At 49.7% G+C, this 19,241-nt stretch overlaps 1 protein-coding gene across 2 annotated transcripts in view; it reads right to left on the bottom strand.

The window, feature by feature from the left end:
* RAB6B (RAB6B, member RAS oncogene family) overlaps positions 1–18,948 on the bottom strand; it is a 135,270-nt gene extending 116,322 nt beyond the window's left edge. Inside the window, exon 1 of one of the 2 annotated variants that reach the window (XM_043522537.1) lies at positions 18,687–18,948. In XM_043522537.1, the coding sequence (XP_043378472.1) occupies positions 18,687–18,768 (82 nt within the window). In that variant the 5' untranslated portion in view covers positions 18,769–18,948. The remainder of the gene's footprint in view (positions 1–18,686) is intronic. The other variant, XM_037909415.2, reaches the window with a different exon arrangement.
* Between the last annotated feature and the right edge of the window lie 293 nt (positions 18,949–19,241).

The raw sequence follows: 19,241 nt of genomic DNA, 5'->3' as shown, positions 1-19,241 counted from the left end.
GTCACCTGGGGCTGCTCCAGCCCCCTGGCAGCTCAGTATTGGGAGGGTGCCACCTTCGTGCCTTCCTCTACCACAGCCTCTGGCCCCAAACACACACATGCAAACACATAGCTGGCTTTCAGCGGGATGCATTTTCAAACAAATTTGCCTGTGTTACCTGCAGATAGCTGGGAATCGAGAGCCTCACTGGACACGCAGCTACACACACACACACACGGTTTCAATGAGTGCTTCTGAAGAGCCTATAAGCTACTGTGTCCCTGCAGAGGAGCACAGATACCAACTAGCAGGCCTCAGTGCATGGTTTTCTCTTGACACATGAAAGGGAACAGCCAACAGAATTGGGAGCCCAAACCTCGCCGTTGCACAGTACTTGCAAGTGTCCATACTGATGATGTATTTCCCAGCACTCTGCTGGCAAAGCTTTATTCCCCATTCCTACCCATCAGTTTACTTACGGGAGCATGGTGAATTTTGAAATAATTTTGAAAAATGACTCTCTTTGCGTTTCATTTCCTTTGTGTTACATTGGGCAAGACACGATCCCCAGAACCCACAAGCTACTGTGACAAAGCCAGGGATGACAAAATAAGTAGACAACACATTTTTAAGGGCATGACAGTACAGAACATTATAAAGTCCCAATCCTGAAAACATTTACAGATAGGGTCATCTTTATCCACCCGAGTAGTCCCATTGCCTTCACCAGAATTGCTCACATGCTTAGAGTGTCTTGTGAGGACTTCAATCATTCTGGTAAACAATGAGTTTCAGAGTAACAGCCGTGTTAGTCTGTATTCGCAAAAAGAAAAGGAGTACTTGTGGCACCTTAGAGACTAACCAATTTATTTGAGCATAAGCTTTCGTGAGCTACAGCTCACTTCATCGGATGCATACTGTGGAAAGTGTAGATAAATACAACTTAGACATGGGAGAGTCACTGTCAAATACAGATCCAGAAAACAACTTACTCTTAGAGATGGACATTTGTCCCAGGGCAGAGGATCTATGCACCATGTTCCTGGAAATCTTGTAATAGCCCATGCACTGGGGGGTGGGGGGGGCAGGATTTCATCCAGGGAGATGAGCACCAACCTCAGACTATATCTGGATGCTCGTGACAACCCCCGTTTTGGAGACTCCAAATCTTAGAACCAGTTGGAAAATGTCCCATAGATTTTTTTTAAACAGGCCTTACATTGAGGCTCATCAATCTGTTTCAGCATCTAAATTAGGCACCTGACATGCAGGGCTGTCTACACTTAGGTCAGCCTGTAGAGTACAGGCACTACACATGTACCTACATGCTGTGATGAAAGGCAGGTTGCATCTATGGTGCATAGCTACACGCTGCAGGGAAAGGTTCTCGTAGGGAGGAGGCAGCAGGGAAAAGCTCCAGCAGCTCCTTTCCCCACTGCTGGAGCCTTTCACTGCAGTGGGACATCACACTGCTAAAAATATAAGCGTAGGTGTGGGAGGCACATCTTGGGCATGTAGGGCACTCTGCTCTACTCACCTGAGCCATGTCTCACCACATTACACGGCTATTTACACCCACACTCTCTGGGCATATGGTGTCTGTACTCTACAAACCACTGGAAGTGCAAACCTAGCCTCAGAAGTGCTGAGCCACCCGAGCTCTCGTTCACTTCAGTGGGAGCTGCTGGAGGTTCTGGACTATGCAGGGATGGCACAACCCAGAGAACATGCTAAAGAGAACCCAACAGCATAGCAGCAATGGAAGCACCAGCTGGCACCGTCCTCTACAGCCGTGTGGTTCTGATGTCACAAGAGGAGACCTCCTAGCATCAGAAATCTTCTATGCATAGGTATAAAATGGCATTGGGCAGAAACCAACAAGAGTGACTCATTTTTCCTCTTAGAGACACTATTTAAAAACTTCTCAAGCAGGAGGCAGTTTGGCATGTGTATTGCAAGGCTGTTTCTTCTCTTTGGCCCCTTTAGTTTCCTTTCAGTTCTTCTCTTCCCAGGGAGGCTAGTCAGTGTTGCTGATTGGCAGCCCCTTTGTGATATTCCCCCAGGCACCGTCCAGTTACTCTGCAAGGTTTCCTGATAGCCTCCGGTGGTTATTAAAAATGAGGGTAATTACAGCCAACGCATTGTTAGGATTCCACTCACCAACTAAACTCCACACAGGGTCAGTTTCCCAACATAGGCGGTGTCATAAATATAAAGGGAAGGGTAAACCCCTTTAAAATCCCTCCTGGACAGAGAAAAAATCCTCTCACCTGTAAAGGGTTAAGAAGCTAAAGGTAACCTCGTTGGCACCTAACCAAAGTGAGCAATGAGGAGACAAGATACTTTCAAAAGCTGGGAGGAGGGAGAGAAACAAAGGGTCTGGGTCTGTCTGTATGCTGCTTTTGCTGGGGATAGAACAGGAATGGAGTCTTAGAACTTTTAGTAAGTAATCTAGCTAGGTATGTGTTAGATTATGATTTCTTTAAATGGCTGAGAAAAGAACTGTGCTGAATAGAATGACTATTCCTGTCTGTGTGTCTTTTTTATAACTTAAGGTTTTGCCTAGAGGGATTCTCTATGTTTTGAATCTAATTACCCTGTAAGGTATCTACCATCCTGATTTTACAGAGATGATTCCTTTACTTCTATTAAAAGTCTTCTTGTAAGAAAACTGAATGCTTTTTCATTGTTCTCAGATCCCAGGGTTTGGGTCTGTGGTCACCTATGCAAATTGGTGAGGATTTTTACCAAACCTTTCCCAGGAAGTGGGGTGCAAGGGTTGGGAAGATTTTGGGGGGGAAAGACGTGTCCAAACTACGTTTCCCAGTAAACCCAGTTAGAGTTTGGTGGTGGCAGTGGAGATCCAGGGTCAAAGGATAAAATTAATTTGTACCTTGGGGAAGTTTTAACCTAAGCTGGTGAAAGTAAGCTTAAGAGGTTTTCACGCAGGTCCCCACATCTGTACCCTAGAGTTCAGAGTGGGGGAGGAACCTTGACAGGCGGTGAGTATGCAGAATCAGTAGTGGGCCCCAGGCACTCAAAGGATGGTACCAGAAGGTTCCTAGTCCAGAGAGCAAACAAGGCCATTGTATGGGCCAACTTGTGCTCAATGGTTACTGAGCTAGTGCTAGAGCAGGAGAGAATCCCCAGTGACAGGGCAAGGCTTGGAAAACGGGATGCATGGTGGGCTGTAAGTGCTACACAGGATGACCTTGCTTTTGTCCCCTTGAAAGCCTGGGTTCCCAAGCTAAGGACAAAGCAGCGGTTCTTGGGCCATGGTGTCACTGGACCACGGTGCACACAGGAGAGCAGGGCTGAGCCTTCTGGACGTGAAAGGACTATCAGAACGATCCGACACGTTCCGGATCGATCCACAGGCATGGCACATAGTGACTGTCCCTGCGCTGCACTCTCTGAACAGACAAAGGGCTTGTATCACTGGCAGCAGTATGGGGCCCTGTTGTGCTGGGTGCTGTATTGTTTTCCCCAGTTTACAGATTGGGAACCAAGGTACAAGTGAGATGATGTGACTTGCCCAAGGGAGTCTGTTATGGAGCTGGGACTGTAATCTAGATCTCCTGAATCCCAGTTCAGCACCAGACCCACCAGACCCCACTTCCTCTCCTGAGCATGTGGTATTTGCAGTACAGGTGGATGCTCAGAAAGCATCCCCCAATCTCACTGCCTGAGGGGAGGGGGTTATACCGGGAAATGCCTGCTAGCCGTTGCTCCGCATCTGCCCTGGGGCACCAGGGGGATGGCATCCTGGCATGCTGGAAGACTGCAGAGGCCCCTCACTGAAAAAGCAGCAATGGAAGTTTGATGGAAGGGCCGCTGCGCTGTCTTTACTCAGCTGAGCTCCACTCTGGCTTCGTTCACAAATGAAATGAGTCCAGTGGTCTCAGCTCAACCAACCAACCTGGCACACTCAACAACCTCTGCTCAGGGGGTGTCTTGAGATCAGCACTGCGGGTCAGGAGCGAGCCACGTGAAGATGCTGGATCGGAACCACAGGGCACTCCTGGAGGTGAAGATTTAGGTGCCGTGGTAGAGCTGGGACAGGACTAAGGATGCAAGTAACTGGGTGTATTGCAGCTCAGGATTCAAACGTATTGGCTGAGCTATTTGAGGGAAGCTTATGCAGCATCCAGCCCTACGCGGAGCTGCCAGGCTGTCATCTTCCCAATCAGGGTGCACCAGAGTTATTTGAAGGAGCAAAATTAAAAAACAGCATGTAAGCCGGCTCCTATTCTAATTGTCTTCTGCATGCATGGGAGGGGACTTGGATTCCAAGGGGATTACATGAAAAGGAGGAGTCCAAACTGACAGAGACACAAGAGTTAAGGAAGAATGGGAGGTGGGGGAGGGAAGGGAACATAAGAAGGGGGAAGATCAGTTACTAACAAGATGAGTGAGATGGAAACAAGAAAAACTGGTACAAAGAAAAGAGAAAAATCCAACAGACTGAGCAAATGAAATGAGAAAGGGAACCATCAAGCATCTTGATGTATAATTAAAAACCATCCTGGTTCCCCTGCTGAGTGGAGCTGGTCCTATCTATGTCTGCACTTCTAAAATAGCGATGCTTGGGCAGCTGGAGCATACATCACGCCTACCAATGCCTGCAGAGCCAGATAGCCCGCAGGAGAGCTCTGCTCCCAGGGCATCTTCTGGGACAAGATCTCGCTGGAAAGAGGGAGACAGTGGCTGGGTAGGTGGGCCGACTGTAGGAGGCAGGAGCTTCTGGGACTGCAAAGCAATATTCAGCTGACTCCCTTGTCCTTGGGGTGGGGCATGTGGCCAGGGTATGAACACAGTGCACCGGGCCCCTCTTGGCTTCCCACCCATTTCACATAGCTCCGCCAGCTCCCAGCAACGCCTGTAGTCGGTCTTGGGGCAAAAGCCTCATGACTGGTTTGTTGCTCAGCACTGACCTTTTTCAGGTTTCACATGCAATCCTAGTGGCAGGGGAACACATGCGGAGCGCATGGGTGCTAGAACAATTTTGATAACGGGGGTGCTGAGAACCACTGAACCAAACTGTAAACCCTGGATATAATGGAAACCACTGCAAGCCAGGGGGTACTGCAGCACCCCACGCACCCTTAGTTCCAGCACCTATGGCAGAGCAGCACTCTCACAGATGCCTGCCAACTACCAGCGAAGCGTGCGAGTAAGCCAGAGAGGTCAGGAAGAACAAACAGAACCACCGTGCTCGGCTCCTGACCAGCAACACTGGTGTACTGGCACGAACACTCAGAGCTCTACAGCTCCCCTGAAACAGCACAACAGGGGCTGGCTCCTACACAGAACTGGTGACCCCCAGAAGGGCCGAAGTTTGGGTGGGATTCAGAGAATCACCCCAGAGTTTAAATGTTTATCTGCAGCTTATCTGAACCTTTGGCACCCCTTCCCCCCCAGCCATGTGACTTCTCCCCATGAAACTCCCACCTTCCAAACAGTTTAGACTTCCGAACCCCTAAACTCCTGGGCCAGGAAGACAACCACTGGTATGAAATGGCAGAGACAAGATGTCATAAATATAAAGGGAAGGGTAAACCCCTTTAAAATCCCTCCTGGCCAGAGGAAAAATCCTCTCACCTGTAAAGGGTTAAGAAGCTAAAGGTAACCTCGTTGGCACCTGACCAAAATGACCAATGAGGAGACAAGATACTTTCAAAAGCTGGGAGGAGGGAGAGAAACAAAGGGTCTGGGTCTGTCTGTATGCTGCTTTTGCTGGGGATAGAACAGGAATGGAGTCTTAGAACTTTTAGTAAGTAATCTAGCTAGGTATGTGTTAGATTATGATTTCTTTAAATGGCTGAGAAAAGAACTGTGCTGAATAGAATGACTATTCCTGTCTGTGTGTCTTTTTTGTAACTTAAGGTTTTGCCTAGAGGGATTCTCTATGTTTTGAATCTAATTACCCTGTAAGGTATCTACCATCCTGATTTTACAGAGATGATTCCTTTACTTCTATTAAAAGTCTTCTTGTAAGAAAACTGAATGCTTTTTCATTGTTCTCAGATCCAAGGGTTTGGGTCTGTGGTCACCTATGCAAATTGGTGAGGATTTTTACCAAACCTTTCCCAGGAAGTGGGGTGCAAGGGTTGGGAGGATTTTGGGGGGAAAGACGTGTCCAAACTACGTTTCCCAGTAAACCCAGTTAGAGTTTGGTGGTGGCAGTGGAGATCCAGGGTCAAAGGATAAAATTAATTTGTACCTTGGGGAAGTTTTAACCTAAGCTGGTGAAAGTAAGCTTAGGAGGTTTTCATGCAGGTCCCCACATCTGTACCCTAGAGTTCAGAGGGGGGGGGGGGAGGAACCTTGACACAAGAGATACAGTGGAAAGAGTAGTGCCAAGGACAATTTTTCCACCCCAAGAGTCACTTCCGACAAACAACCAAAGGAACAAATGTCCTCAAGGGAAGATCAAGGAGTCCAACCACATAACTGCAGATGCATGAGCTTTGGTGGAAATAGGAAATGACTGTGAAAAGCTCATGAATTGACAAAGGCCATGTCAGAACTTCTTCCAGCACAGATACCTAGTGAGGATAACCATCAACGAAACCAAGGGACACCACATAAATCCACAGAGAGTGGAAGGGCAGTTAAACTGCATGGTAATTTGAAAACTTCATTCATCAAATTCCTTTGTGGGGAGATGCTAGGAGTATGCTGTGTAATCACACACAAAAGGTTCACTTAAAAAAAGCACATTATTAGGGCTGCACGACAGCTATTTCTTGTATCACACTTTTCCTCCGTGGATCTCAAAGCACTGCAAAATCTTTAGTGTCTTTATTCTCATAATATCCCAGGAAGGTAGGGAAGCATTATTAACCATGCTTTGTGGGACAGCAAACTGAGAGCCTAAGCAGCATATCCAAAGGTCACACAGGAAGTTCATGGCAGAGGAGGGAATTAAACCTGAGTCCCCACATCCTAAGCCAGTGCCCCAGTCTTTTGTCACATGATCACCAGCACTTTTTCCATGGAATCCCTGCCTCATTCAGTGCATAGGCTGGACTGTGATCACTGAGCAAGCAGCTACTCAAGAGTTTGTTGTCTCATTGGTATTGAACGTGTGGCTCCGGTTTTATTTGTTGCCCACTATGCAAACCCTGCTCTGCAAACAAAATGATTAATTTCTTCCTGGGCTTCCCTATGGCGCTATTATGAAAGTACCTGACTGCTTCACAGACATTAATCATAGAATCATAGAATATCAGGGTTGGAAGGGACCTCAGGAGGTCATCTAGTCCAACCCCCTGCTCAAAGCAGGACCAATCCCCAACTAAACCGTCCCAGCCAGAGCTTTGTCAAGCCTGACCTTAAAAACCTCTAAGGAAGGAGATTCCACCACCTCCCTAGGTAACGCATTCCAGTGTTTCACCACCCTCCTAGTGAAAAAGTTTTTCCTAATGTCCAACCTAAACCTCCCGCACTGCAACTTGAGACCATTACTCCTCGTTCTGTCATCTCGTAACACTGAGAACAGTCTAGATCCATCCTCTTTGGAACCCCCTTTCAGGTAGCTGAAAGCAGCTATCAAATCCCCCCTCATTCATCTTTCGCAGACTAAACAATCCCAGTTCCCTCAGCCTCTCCTCATAACTCATGTGTTCCAGTCCCCTAATCATTTTTGTTGCCCTCTGCTGGACGTTTTCCAATGTTTCCACATCCTTCTTGTAGTGTGGGGCCCAAAACTGGACACAATACTCCAGATGAGGCCTCACCAATGTCGAACAGAGGGGAACGATCACGTCCCTCGATCTGCTGGCAATGTCCCTACTTATACAGCCCAGAATGCCATTGGCTTTCTTGGCAACAAGGGCACACTGTTGACTCATATCCAGCTTCTTGTCCACTGTAACCCCTAGGTCCTTTTCTGCAGAACTGCTGCCTAGCCATTCAGTCCCTAGTCTGTAGCGGTGCATGGGATTCTTCCGTCCTAAGTGCAGGACTCTGCACTTGTCCTTGTTGAACCTCATCAGATTTCTTTTGGCCCAATCCTCTAATTTGTCTAGGTCCCTCTGTATCCTACTCCTACCCTCCAGTGTATCTACCTCTCCTCCCAGTTTAGTGTCATCTGCAAACTTGCTGAGGGTGCAATCCACACCATCCTCCAGATCATTTATGAAGATATTGAACAAAACCGGCCCGAGGACCGACCCTTTCTTTTCCCAACACCCCCGTCAGAGGATGGCGTACTACCGTCCCCATTATACAGGTGGGGCACTGAGGCCCATGAGATTAAGGCCAAAAGTATCCACTAACTTTGGGTGTCCAATCTGTGATGCTTGGACCTGGTTGTTCAGAGTACTCAGCATTCTATAGCACTTTCTATTTGCACAGCACAGCTCCCATTGACTTTAGTTGCAGCTGTGAGTGCTCAGCACTTCTGCAAAGCACATCCCAGGTCTCACATCAGGCCCCCAGAAAATGAGGAACACACAATTGGTGAGCACTTGTGAAAAGTCTTGGCTAAGTGACGTGCCCAGCGTAACACAGGAAATCTGTGTCAGAGAGGGGGAGGACCCAGTTCTCCAGGGCAGCATTCAACTGCCATCACCATGGCACCCTCCTTTCTCTTCCTGCAGTCTGTCTGCCTCGTTCACAATGTGCCTTCCAGGGAGGTAATGGTCAGCACTCAGGGCTTGGAACACCAGGCCTTCGGTTGGGTAGGGCCCCAAGATGTCTCACTGCACTGAAATACTCGCACGTGCCCTGGGGGAGGTTGCTGCCTCTGGCCCTCTGGAACCTGTTATCGGCCCCCCCACCCACATGCCTCTCCAACATGTCACTGAATGATATCAGATGGTCTGTACATGCTCAGGCTTCAGACAAGCCACTTCCTTGACCTCATATCCCACCCCAACATCATAGGTGGCAACAGGTCCAACCACTTGAAGGGCAAGAGACCCTGGTGGGCCAGTCTGTGCCCTACCATGGTTCCATGGCTGCCAGGGATATTAGTGGGCAGCTCCTCCACAGAGCCGTAAGCATGGGTGTGTACGTGGCACCGGTCACGAACTGCCTGACACCTGTTCTTTCTGCAGTGAGAGGGAGACCCTGGTGCATATCTATGTGGAGCATGTCAGGCTGCAGCCACTCTTCTGGATCCTCTAGAACCTCATACTGAAGTTCTGGATGCACTTTTCCCCACACCTCCTGATTCATGCACACCCATCTACGGCCCCATGAAGTCACAGGACCTCCTTGTCATCTTCCTCCTGGTGCTGTCCAAGATGGCTGTCCATCATATCAGGAAGCTGGATGAGGGGGTTGGTCTGTGACCGTGGGGCCTATTTCCGATCCTTCATCCAATCACACCTCTGGCCAGAATTCCTCTGGGCAGTGTCCACTGACTCCTCAGATGCCTTTGAGGAGCAGTGGGTACTATCGGAGGTTCTCTGTTCCATGTCCCCCTCTGGATCCCTGAGTTTTTAAGCCAATCGGTGATTTTTTTAGTGACCTGATATGATTTGTGGACTCTTGGAGCTGGCAATCCTGGACTGCTTTCTCCTGTGCCCAGGACAGGCCACAGGAACTGGGGGGAGGCTCAGACAGCAGGCTCTTCCAAAGTCAAACTCATTTTCCATAAAGCCATTGTGCTTGGGACCATGCCTACTTGTCAGCATTTCAGAGTTTCAAGGTAAAGCTCTGTCATAAAGTGGGAGAATCTGAGGGCCACCAGGTCCCTACCCACCAGAAGTGAATGTTATGGTATTTTCCTTGTCTTGTTCTCCCATACCCAGAGCAGCAAGCCGTATTAATATAACATAAGGGCCCGAAATAGCCATCCCATTTCTTTCCGCCAAGCCTACATAAACACAGGCTGTCTGCCAACGAAAGGCCATAAAATAAAGGCTCATAAATAAATGAAAGTTAAACTCACTGACCTCTCTGCCATAGGTCTTTTCTTGCCTTTTCCCTACCTCCATTTGTTTGTCCCCCTTTTCTTTCATTCTGCGCGAGTCCCTTCTCTCCAATATTCCTTTTCTTGCCTCTTTTCTCAGCTCTGTCTGCAGTTTTCTCTTCTCCTTTCATTCCCCCATTCCCACTCCCCACATCCATCATTGTCTAGCCCTGGCTTTCTGCCATGTTGCAGTGAACATTTCCAGGGGCTCTGGAATGGGGAGGAGAGGGTGGAAGGGGGAGCAGAGGGCCATGGCCCTCCCACTTTCTACCAGCCATAAGCGCGAGCAAGGGGGGCAAAGAGGAGCGAGCAGGGAGCAAGGTCTCCAGGCGGGTTGGGGGGATAGGCAGCACGGTAGTGGGGTCTCGGGGGAAGGGGCACTGTGAGGCTATGGTTTGGGTGCCTGTGCCCCCTGCCCACACACACACACAGACTTATAGGGCATTTCTGCTGCTCCTGCCCATTTCCCCTTACTCTTCTCCTTCCATTCTTGGGTCCCTTTTCTCCCATCTCCAGGGAAATCCTTTCTCAAAGGCTACCCACAGAGGGGAGTGCTGGACTCCTCTCCCCCCAGATGCCTTCCCTGAGTTCCACAAGATTTAGTTCTTTCCTCTGTCCTACTCCTGCAGTGCTAGGAGAGGTGACAGGTTCCCATGCATTCCTCTCACTCCACTGGCTCCCTACAGATCCAGTGATGTTGGAGGTCTCTGTCCCTATTATAAGGCTCTGAACAGACATGGACCAGGTTACCTAAATGACCACTCCCCATAGCTTCCCTGCGGCCCTCAACAGCCCTGCTCCTTAGGAACAATGGGCTGGCCCTCAGCAAGGTTTGAAGTGCCTCTGTGCAGGAGACAGGGCTTTCTCATGGGAGCCTAATGTGGCATGACAAGGAGTAAAAGAAGGGTGTCAGATGAAATCAAACAGAACTTGGGGGTTGATTGTTATGCAGTGGAGTTGATATGTGTACTACCAACTTTCCCTCAAACTAGTCACATGGTCAAGTGACTAAGAACTAATCATTTGGTCAAATGATTGACAAGGACAAGACATTTAACCAAATGCCCAGTGTTGCTCAATGAGCTAAATAACCACAGAGAGATCAAACTATCATATTTTATTGCAGAATGTCAAATACAAGAGACCATCTATCATCCAGCAACTGCAAATGTTGCAGGAGTTTTGCACTGCTATGTACCAGCGCCCAGCATCCAAGTAACATAGAATATCGGGGTTGGAAGGGATCTCAGGAGGTCATCTAGTCCAACCCCCTGCTCAAAGCAGGACCAATCCCCAATTTTTCCCCCAGATCCCTAAATGGCCCCCTCAAGGATTGAACTCACAACCCTGGGTTTAGCAGGCCAATGCTCAAGCCACTGAGCTATATCCGTTGTTACAGTCCAGTTTCTTACCGAAGTATTTCCACCTGCTGGTTTAGGGCCCTGAGCAGGTTCATTCAATAAGACCCCAAAAGATGAAGACTACCAACACGTAGATTCTCTCCCAGCGGCATTCTCAGGGTTTGCACCATTTTCTCTCAGCACAGTGGTTTCTAGGGTTCCAGGAGTTATGGGAGAACTTCCCTCCAGTATTGCTGCCATATAACTAACAACGGTGTTTGAAACAGCACCAAGAACACGTCTTGGATTCCTCCCACTGATCTCTGCCTGCAGGTGACCTGGGTGCAGCTAAGCTGTCTGCCACTCTCCCAGGATTCCTTCTACATGCAAGCCTCAACCGCAGGGTTACGTTTCTTTTCCTCCAGTGGATTAGTGCACGGCTGCTTCTGACAGGAGCGCTCACATGTACAAAGAAAAACATTACAGTCCCACCAATCCTCACATGTTCACTTCCCAGGCCCATCTGTGGTCAGTAAAATTGAACACAGGACAGCGTGTGGAAAGCAAGCAGAGAATGGGTGTGAGCACAAGCAAAGGGCAAGCATTCAGAATGCCACTGGCTATTCATGAGGATTTCTCTCAGCTTCTAAGCATACGCTACCACAGCCAGCCTCCTTTAGCATCCAAACATAAGTGAACAAAACAAACAGGAGCAGTCCCTTTGCTCACCCTTTGTCCTAGGCTGTCACAGACTCCCCTCCCAGGGATCTCTGCTGATCCTACTTGTTGCAGCTCCCCAGTCCCAGCCAACTCTGCTCCCTTGCTGGAACACTAGCCCCAGGGCTACCGTCCTGAGCACCTGGCCCCTTGCTCCAGGGACCTATCCTAGGATGAGCACCCCGCCTCTTCCCAGGGACAGTCTGCCCCAATGACTCCTCCTCTTCCTTCCTGCCCTCTGCCAGGCCTTTATAGGCCCAGGTGTAGCCCCGCCCCCTTTAATCGGCTCCACTGGCCCACCTGCTCTGACACAGGGGCACTGGGCCTGGCCTGCTCCCAGGGACCAGCAACCCTATGACAAGGAGTTTATTATTATTTGTCATTTGCATTCCCGTAGCACCTAGGAGCCCCCAGCATGGCCCAGGAGGATGCCATGGTGCTAGGTGCTGTACAAACCCACAACAAAAAGACAGCCCCTGCCCTTTGGGGCTGCCAAACTAATGGTGAGAGTGCTAGCACATGGGAAGTGTGTGTGCATGTAACCCATTGGTACTGTCTTCATGGGTGTGCCGCGTTCCCCGAGAAAGCATGCATGCAAAAAAAGGAGGAGGGAAGGTTGAGACATCCCCTTTAGCAAGATACTTGGCATGTGGGTTTGGGGGAAGTTAGGCAAACTTGCAGGTGGGATAGAGGAGAAAGAGGTGGGGCTGTAGGAGATCAGGAGGGTATATCTGGATCTCTGCATGGGCTTTGCAACAAGGAGGTGTTGCACCCAAGAGCAGCATGCCAAAATAAAAAATGGTGCAGCTCAGAAATAATGGTGGCATAAATATTAGTCCTGGATCTCCTTGCAACGACTAAGGGAGAAGTGGCAGGAACGGTTACTGCCAGTCAGTTTGACTCGCCACCCACTCCCGGGACTTGTTATCTTATGTCCCACAACTACTGCTCTGGCTGACTCACGATGAAATCCTAGGGGTACATAGAACAAATGAGAGCTGCCAAAATACAGGCAATAGATCATCACAGAAACCCCATTTTCTCCAAAACGCCAAGTGACCTACAGTACGGTAAGTAGCTCATCACTGCACTGAGTCCAATCTTGTAAGTCCCACCTCAGAAACCAGCAAGCACCAGGCAAGCAGCACATTTCCAGCTATAATGGCATTCCAGGAGAGGCTTCGTCAGTTAGCAGTCCTTAAGGGAATGACACATAGCCGTGGTGGTAGCCCCGTGGGGAGACGTAGTGCTTTATTCTGCTCTTTGGGGCAGCGGCCTGCTCTTACCTGTGGGTCTGTACAGCATGCCCAATGGGACCATGACTGGAGCTTCTATGTACTGTCACCCTATCAGTGCCACTGCTACTAATACCCAAACATCTTCCATTTGAGGTAGTGGAGATATCAGACAGTAAACTAGCCAATCTGTCATAGACACCACGTGTTCTCATATCAATGGACCTGCAGTGAAAACTATGTGAATTCATTGTTTGGATATTTATAATAAAGTGCATCTATAACCCATTTCTGGAATTGCCCATTACCTGAAAACTTTGGCACTAAATGTTAAATTACCATGACACTCTGCTGGAGACAGACTGTGCTAAGTGTCACCAGGAAAGCTGAACTGATTTTTAATTAAGAGGAAATTAATGTACAAGACCGCAGGTAAGGAAAACAGGGAGTGTGTGGAGAAAAACGTGCTCAGAACACCTTTGGTGTCAATCATCCCACCCTTCTCCACTGCTCCTTCCCACTGCCCCATGCACACTAAGGCCAAACCAGTTTATTCAGGAAGCTGTCTTCTTTAACCCATTTTCTTAAGAAAGACTCCCATGGTCTTCACTGTAACCAGTGCGTGAGGTTAGAACACGTGACTCTCACCCTGGAGTCAGTGCACAGGGTTAGACAGAACAATGCCCATGGTGAGGGAGTGGGATTCTTATGCAGGAGTTGACACACAGGGTTATTGCACAACGGACTCTAAGTTAGGGGGAGCTGAGGCACAAGTCTGCACTGAACAACGCTCATGCTGGAACTGGATTCTCACAAAGCACAGATTTCTGACTTGTGATGCAAAGTCAGAAAGCAGGTGATTGCACATTACTGGGCTAGATTCTGCTCTCAAGTGGGTGCAAATCAGGAGTCATTTCAGGAAAGGCAATGAAGATAAACTGGTATAAAACCAGTGTGAACAGAGAATGGGACCCACTGTGCTTTACTGATCCTGCCAGCATGCAGAAAGGCCTCAAATGCCCCAGTGCTGAAGCTGCAAGGAGGGGGTAACAAAAATTATGGCACTTTCTGAGGCCTGATCTAGCCTCTAAATGTCCCAGGCCCTAGAATCAAGGTGCTCAGAGTCTTTCAGTGCTATACATGCAATGGGCCTGATTCTGATCTCCAGTGTAATGCCGTTGATATCCATGGAGTTGCTCCTGATCCCCAGGCATGTAAATAGATTCAAAAATCAGGCCCACCTGGTTTCTAATTCTTCTGGTGGCGGCATGTACAGCTGACCTGAAAACTGGATGGGAATATTACTATAAATAAGAATCAGTGGGAGGAAATGAAAGTGTGAAGCTAATCTTGTTGCTAGTTTAACAACCAGTTGAGCGTCGTGTGTCTTACAGCCCATCCCAGAAAACAAGGGGTTGGTACAGCACCACAGATAGAATCAGCCTTAGAGCCTCTGAGCAAAAGTGCCAGGATCTCCCTTTAATGCAGAGATGCCCATGGATGCACATCCTCTCCTGAGTGGACAGAGAGGACACTTGCTGAGGACCTGGCACTCTGTCCTGTGAGCACAGGGCACTTGGTAGCCAGCATGCTAGATGGATGGGGAAAGGGCAGTGACTTCTTTTGCAGGAGACACCAGAGGTCACTTGCAACCATCAATGCCCCTCCTCCATGTAGCTACTTATTTCAAATGCTTCTGAGAGCTGGACCTAGATCAGCTGTATGCCCCGTTACAACTGAGCTCATACGGCCTTTGATCAATAGCACTTCAGTCAGACTACAGTCACTGCCTGGGGGCATCTCCCTGCCCTGGCTCTGCTGGGATGCACTGGATAGAAAGTTTCATGTGAAAACAGAAAGGGGGATTTTAATCATTCCTGTTTCCCAAAGCAGCCCGTGGAAGACCCTCCAGTCCACAATCAGACTCCCGATCCACTCATGGGCCTTATACAGTGGAAATGGGATCAAGGGTGTGACTTGCATGCAATAAGGCAGGATTGATTCAACTGCTTCTCATGGCTCTCCCTGGCTCACATTCTAAATGTGCTGTTTAATGTGCAGATGGGAGACTTATCCTGAGAGAGGAATAACAGTGATTTGTCAGACAAGGGTGTATGTGTGAACGTAAATCATTCATGCAAGACCCTGCAGCTGCAGGTCGTAGATTCTGTAGTCCCTGACCCTCCAACCCTTGCAAAGGCTTTTGGTAAAAGGGGGCCTAGAAAAGAAAATGGCCAGCCCAGGCTCCGTACATTACATCACGGAGTAGGTTTCTCTAATGAACTGTTCCTGTTTGAAAATCTGGGGCAAATGTGGATCTGAACAATAGAAATACTGCCACAGTTGTAAAGAAACCATTTCAAAACAGAAATAATGGGAGCAAAGTTAAGCTTTGAAAGTGTTCATTCCAGATTTTATACCATTTTTCTGTAAAAAACCAAACCAACTAACCAAACCACCCCCTTTATATGAGGTGATAAATATACTTCTCCCCTTAGAGACATATTTTATTGGAAGATGGTTACTATCTCTGATTGTCAATCGATACACTTGCAAGAGCACTTAAATCACTTTTTCCCCCTGATTTTTCTTATGATGCAACACTGGAGGAATCGTTAATGCCATAGAAATGGTAAAAGGCAAAGCTGCTCAGATACTCTGGGGATGGGCAACTAGATAGAGAGATAGCAATTTAAAAGACAACACTTTTGATATACAGACTACCTAGCTCAATGCAGCCAGATGTGTGGGTGAAAGCTTCTCTGGTGACCCTCTCTATACAGATCAGAAGCACCTTTCAAGGTAACACTCCTCAACCTCAAATCACAGGCTGCCTTTGTCTGGAAATTGGTCAGCAATGACTGTAGCTTAATGAGTTTGTCGCCCATTCTCTGAAATTCCACACTGGGAACAGAAGAAAAGATGAAATACCATTGAAAAGCGGACTGATTTCAATTACAGCTGTGCTTTCGACAGCAACTATCAGGCTGTGGTTTGCTAGCCAGCAAGTAAATGACAGATAGATTCAGAATGTGGGGTCTGTCATTAGAGGAAGAATAATGGAGGCTGCAAATGGAAGGTAAGGGGTTCTCAAATGGAAAGGTCTCAGTAAAGTTCATGGTTTCTGTACATTAAGGAAGACTATACAGCTGTCTCCTTTCCCTATTCACTGACAAAGGTCTCAGGCACTGGGAGCATAGCTGCTAATTTGGAGGGAGTGTCTGCATTTGCTGCTTTGCTGATTGATAGTGTAGAATCCATGACTTCAGAGACCCCAGTGGGTTTCTCAGAAGTGCTCACTGTAGACTCTGTTCCCACTCAAGTCCCTGGGGAAACTCCAATTGGTTTCAGTGGGAGCTTAGGCCAGTGCTGAAAATCCCACCCTGTGGGTTTTCAGAGCTAGATAGCTGAACAAGTCAGCGCTTTAGAGGGACCCCTTCACTGCCCCCATGGCTACCCACACACCCCAGAGGAAGGCAAGTAAGTTGCTACAGGCCTATGAACAATAGCTGCTAACAGCCCTGTGAAGGGTGTTAATAAAGTGACAAAGGTGGGAAAGAGTCTTTTGTTCTTGCTTATCCGGCCCCCCACCCCCGCAGGGTGGGTCAAGTATGGAGAAGCTCAGGGCAGGGAGGAAAAAGGATGAGAAAACTGATCATCAGCCAGGAGTTCTTGTTTTCGTTCTGCATGTGCGTACGCAGCCCGGTCATATGGTCTCTCCTCCACGTGACACAACATTCATCCAAGACAGTCAAAAATATCATAAAAATGCATAGCTCTGGATGATCTTCACACCATTCCTGAGCTCCTGGGGCAGTCCAGCCCCCCTTCCCAAACCCATATTGCTACATCTTGTACTTTTCCATCATGACACGCCCTCCGGTCACTACAAGATTGTTCTATTCCCCTCCCCCTTACTGCACATATGGCAAATACTGTTCTCTAGACATTGCAGCATCTTCTTTGTCAGAATCAGAAACTCCTGCACACCTGGGAGCCCTACACGCGTGCGCCCATTGAAGGAGGGGGCAAACTGGGGAAGGGGAGCTGCTCTGGGAAGCTGTCCGTCAATGAGAAAGAAATGACAGGAAACAGCAAAGCCGTGAATAAAGAGGGCATTGCAGGATGGGCAGCGTGTAGCATCCTGCAATCTTTTGTTCCATCATCCAGGCTTGGGAAAGTCAAGTTCAGCCCTAAAGAGAGGGCAACTAAACATGCTGCTCGCTGCCAAGGGATCTGGACTACAGAGCATCTTGAAGCAGACTCCTGCTGGGAACTCCATCTAATCCACTCTGTCATCAATGCCAGACATTTACCTTTATCCTCATCCCACCTCCGCCCCTTCAGAAAGTCTGAGGAACAGGCACGCTCTGCACAGCATAATTAAACCATGAGCTGCAGCCATGCGATGTGGATCTCATACAGCGCCAGCTCCCTCTTCCCCAGTGCTGTAAACCAAAACCATTAAGGACGTTATAGGATAATCACTCTGCCCCAGAACCCTCCCAGGTTTCCATGTGAGCTCTCCTTATATTGTGCAACAAATGCCTTTCATTTGACAGCCAGGTGGCACATCAGAAGCAGGGAGCCAGACAAAGTTTGGTTACAGAAGAGCCACTGCTAGGCTCACGGATGGTAGAATCCCTGGCAGGAGGCTGTGAGCTGGGGGGATATTAACAGATAATTTTATGGCCAGGTCTTGCTAACTTGTTACATCCCCGGAAGGGTTTTTAATATCAATATAGGTGGGTGGGGGAAGGGAGGCCGCAGCTCAGGCACTTGGCAAGCATCAGGGTGTGTCTCCTTCTCCTCTCATCTTTATTTTCACATCCAGCTTCTATAAAGCTCAGCAGGCTGCTTTACACCAGACTGTCCAATACAACCCCCACCACCCCGTATGTGCTAAGACATGCCAGCTGCTTGAGAGACAATCCAACAGCCACCAGCGCGCCCCCCAAACCAACCCACCCACCCCAGGAAAGGGGCAGTCCTGGAATTCTCTGCACCCCCAGGGCTGCGGACAGATGCCTGTCCCTGCTCCACCAGACAGGAGTTCAGCTACAAAGGGGAATGCAAAATAACAACAAAGTTCTTGAGCAGGCCCCTTGGGCCGGACCCCGGGTTTATTAGCACTGGGTCATTGATCCTGCGGTTTCCGTTTGGCCTGAGCCCTCCCCTTGGAGCAGGGATTGCAGCTCCATCCCCGGACGCCTCCCTATGCAGCACAGTCCCGCAGCCCGAGCCGCCCTCCCCAGGAGCCAGCCCACCAGCGCAATGTGCCAGGCGCTGATCCCGGGTCACTTTCAGCTGCCCCCCTTCGGCACAGCTGCCCCCCTCCGGCACCTCGCTCCCTGGGCCCGGCCGCAGGATCGGGGCCGCCCTCCGCAGCCGCAAAGGACACGGGGGGGGGGGGGGCGCAGGCTGCAGCACAGGCAGGGGCCGGCTCCAAGGGGACCCCACCCGCCCCACGGGACGGAGCCCCAGACTCACCGCTCTGCTCCCCGAGAAAGACCAGCTTGAATTTCCGCAGGGGGTTCCCGAAGTCTCCTCCCGCAGACATGGTGCCGGGCATGGGGCAGGAGGGGGTCCCTGGGCGGGAGGCGGCTCCTTGCCTTCCCTGGGCTCGCTGGCCGGCGGAGGGAGCGGCCGGGCGGGGCCAGGACACGCCGGAGTCGCTCCGAAGCGATGGGGATGCTGGCGAGCACCGCTCTCTGCCTCCTGTATCTTCACTCCCCCTCCCCGGCGCCTGCGCTCTGGCTCCCCGCTCCTGATGTCATGCTGGAGCAGCAAGCCAATGCGGTGCGGCAGGGAGCTTCGCCGGCTGCATCGGGGCGGGCAGGGCTCCTTGGGCAGCATCCCCCGAAGCCCAGCGCCGCGGCCTCACCGGCCCTGCTAGAGCCAGCTCCGGCTGCAGGGGGGCTAACCTGCAAAATGCTGCCTCACCTGAGAGAGGCTGGGAGGGAACAAAGTGACCTCGGGGCTGTGCAGCAGCAGCAGATAGTCGGGGGGGGGGGGGGGGGGGGGAGAAGTGGACAAAATTACCTC

The sequence above is a fragment of the Chelonia mydas genome, chromosome 9, assembly GCF_015237465.2.
Source record: "Chelonia mydas isolate rCheMyd1 chromosome 9, rCheMyd1.pri.v2, whole genome shotgun sequence".
NCBI classification, from domain to species: domain Eukaryota; kingdom Metazoa; phylum Chordata; order Testudines; family Cheloniidae; genus Chelonia; species Chelonia mydas.
Note: the sequence above shows the minus strand (reverse complement) of the source record. Positions and strands in the feature narration are given on the sequence as shown.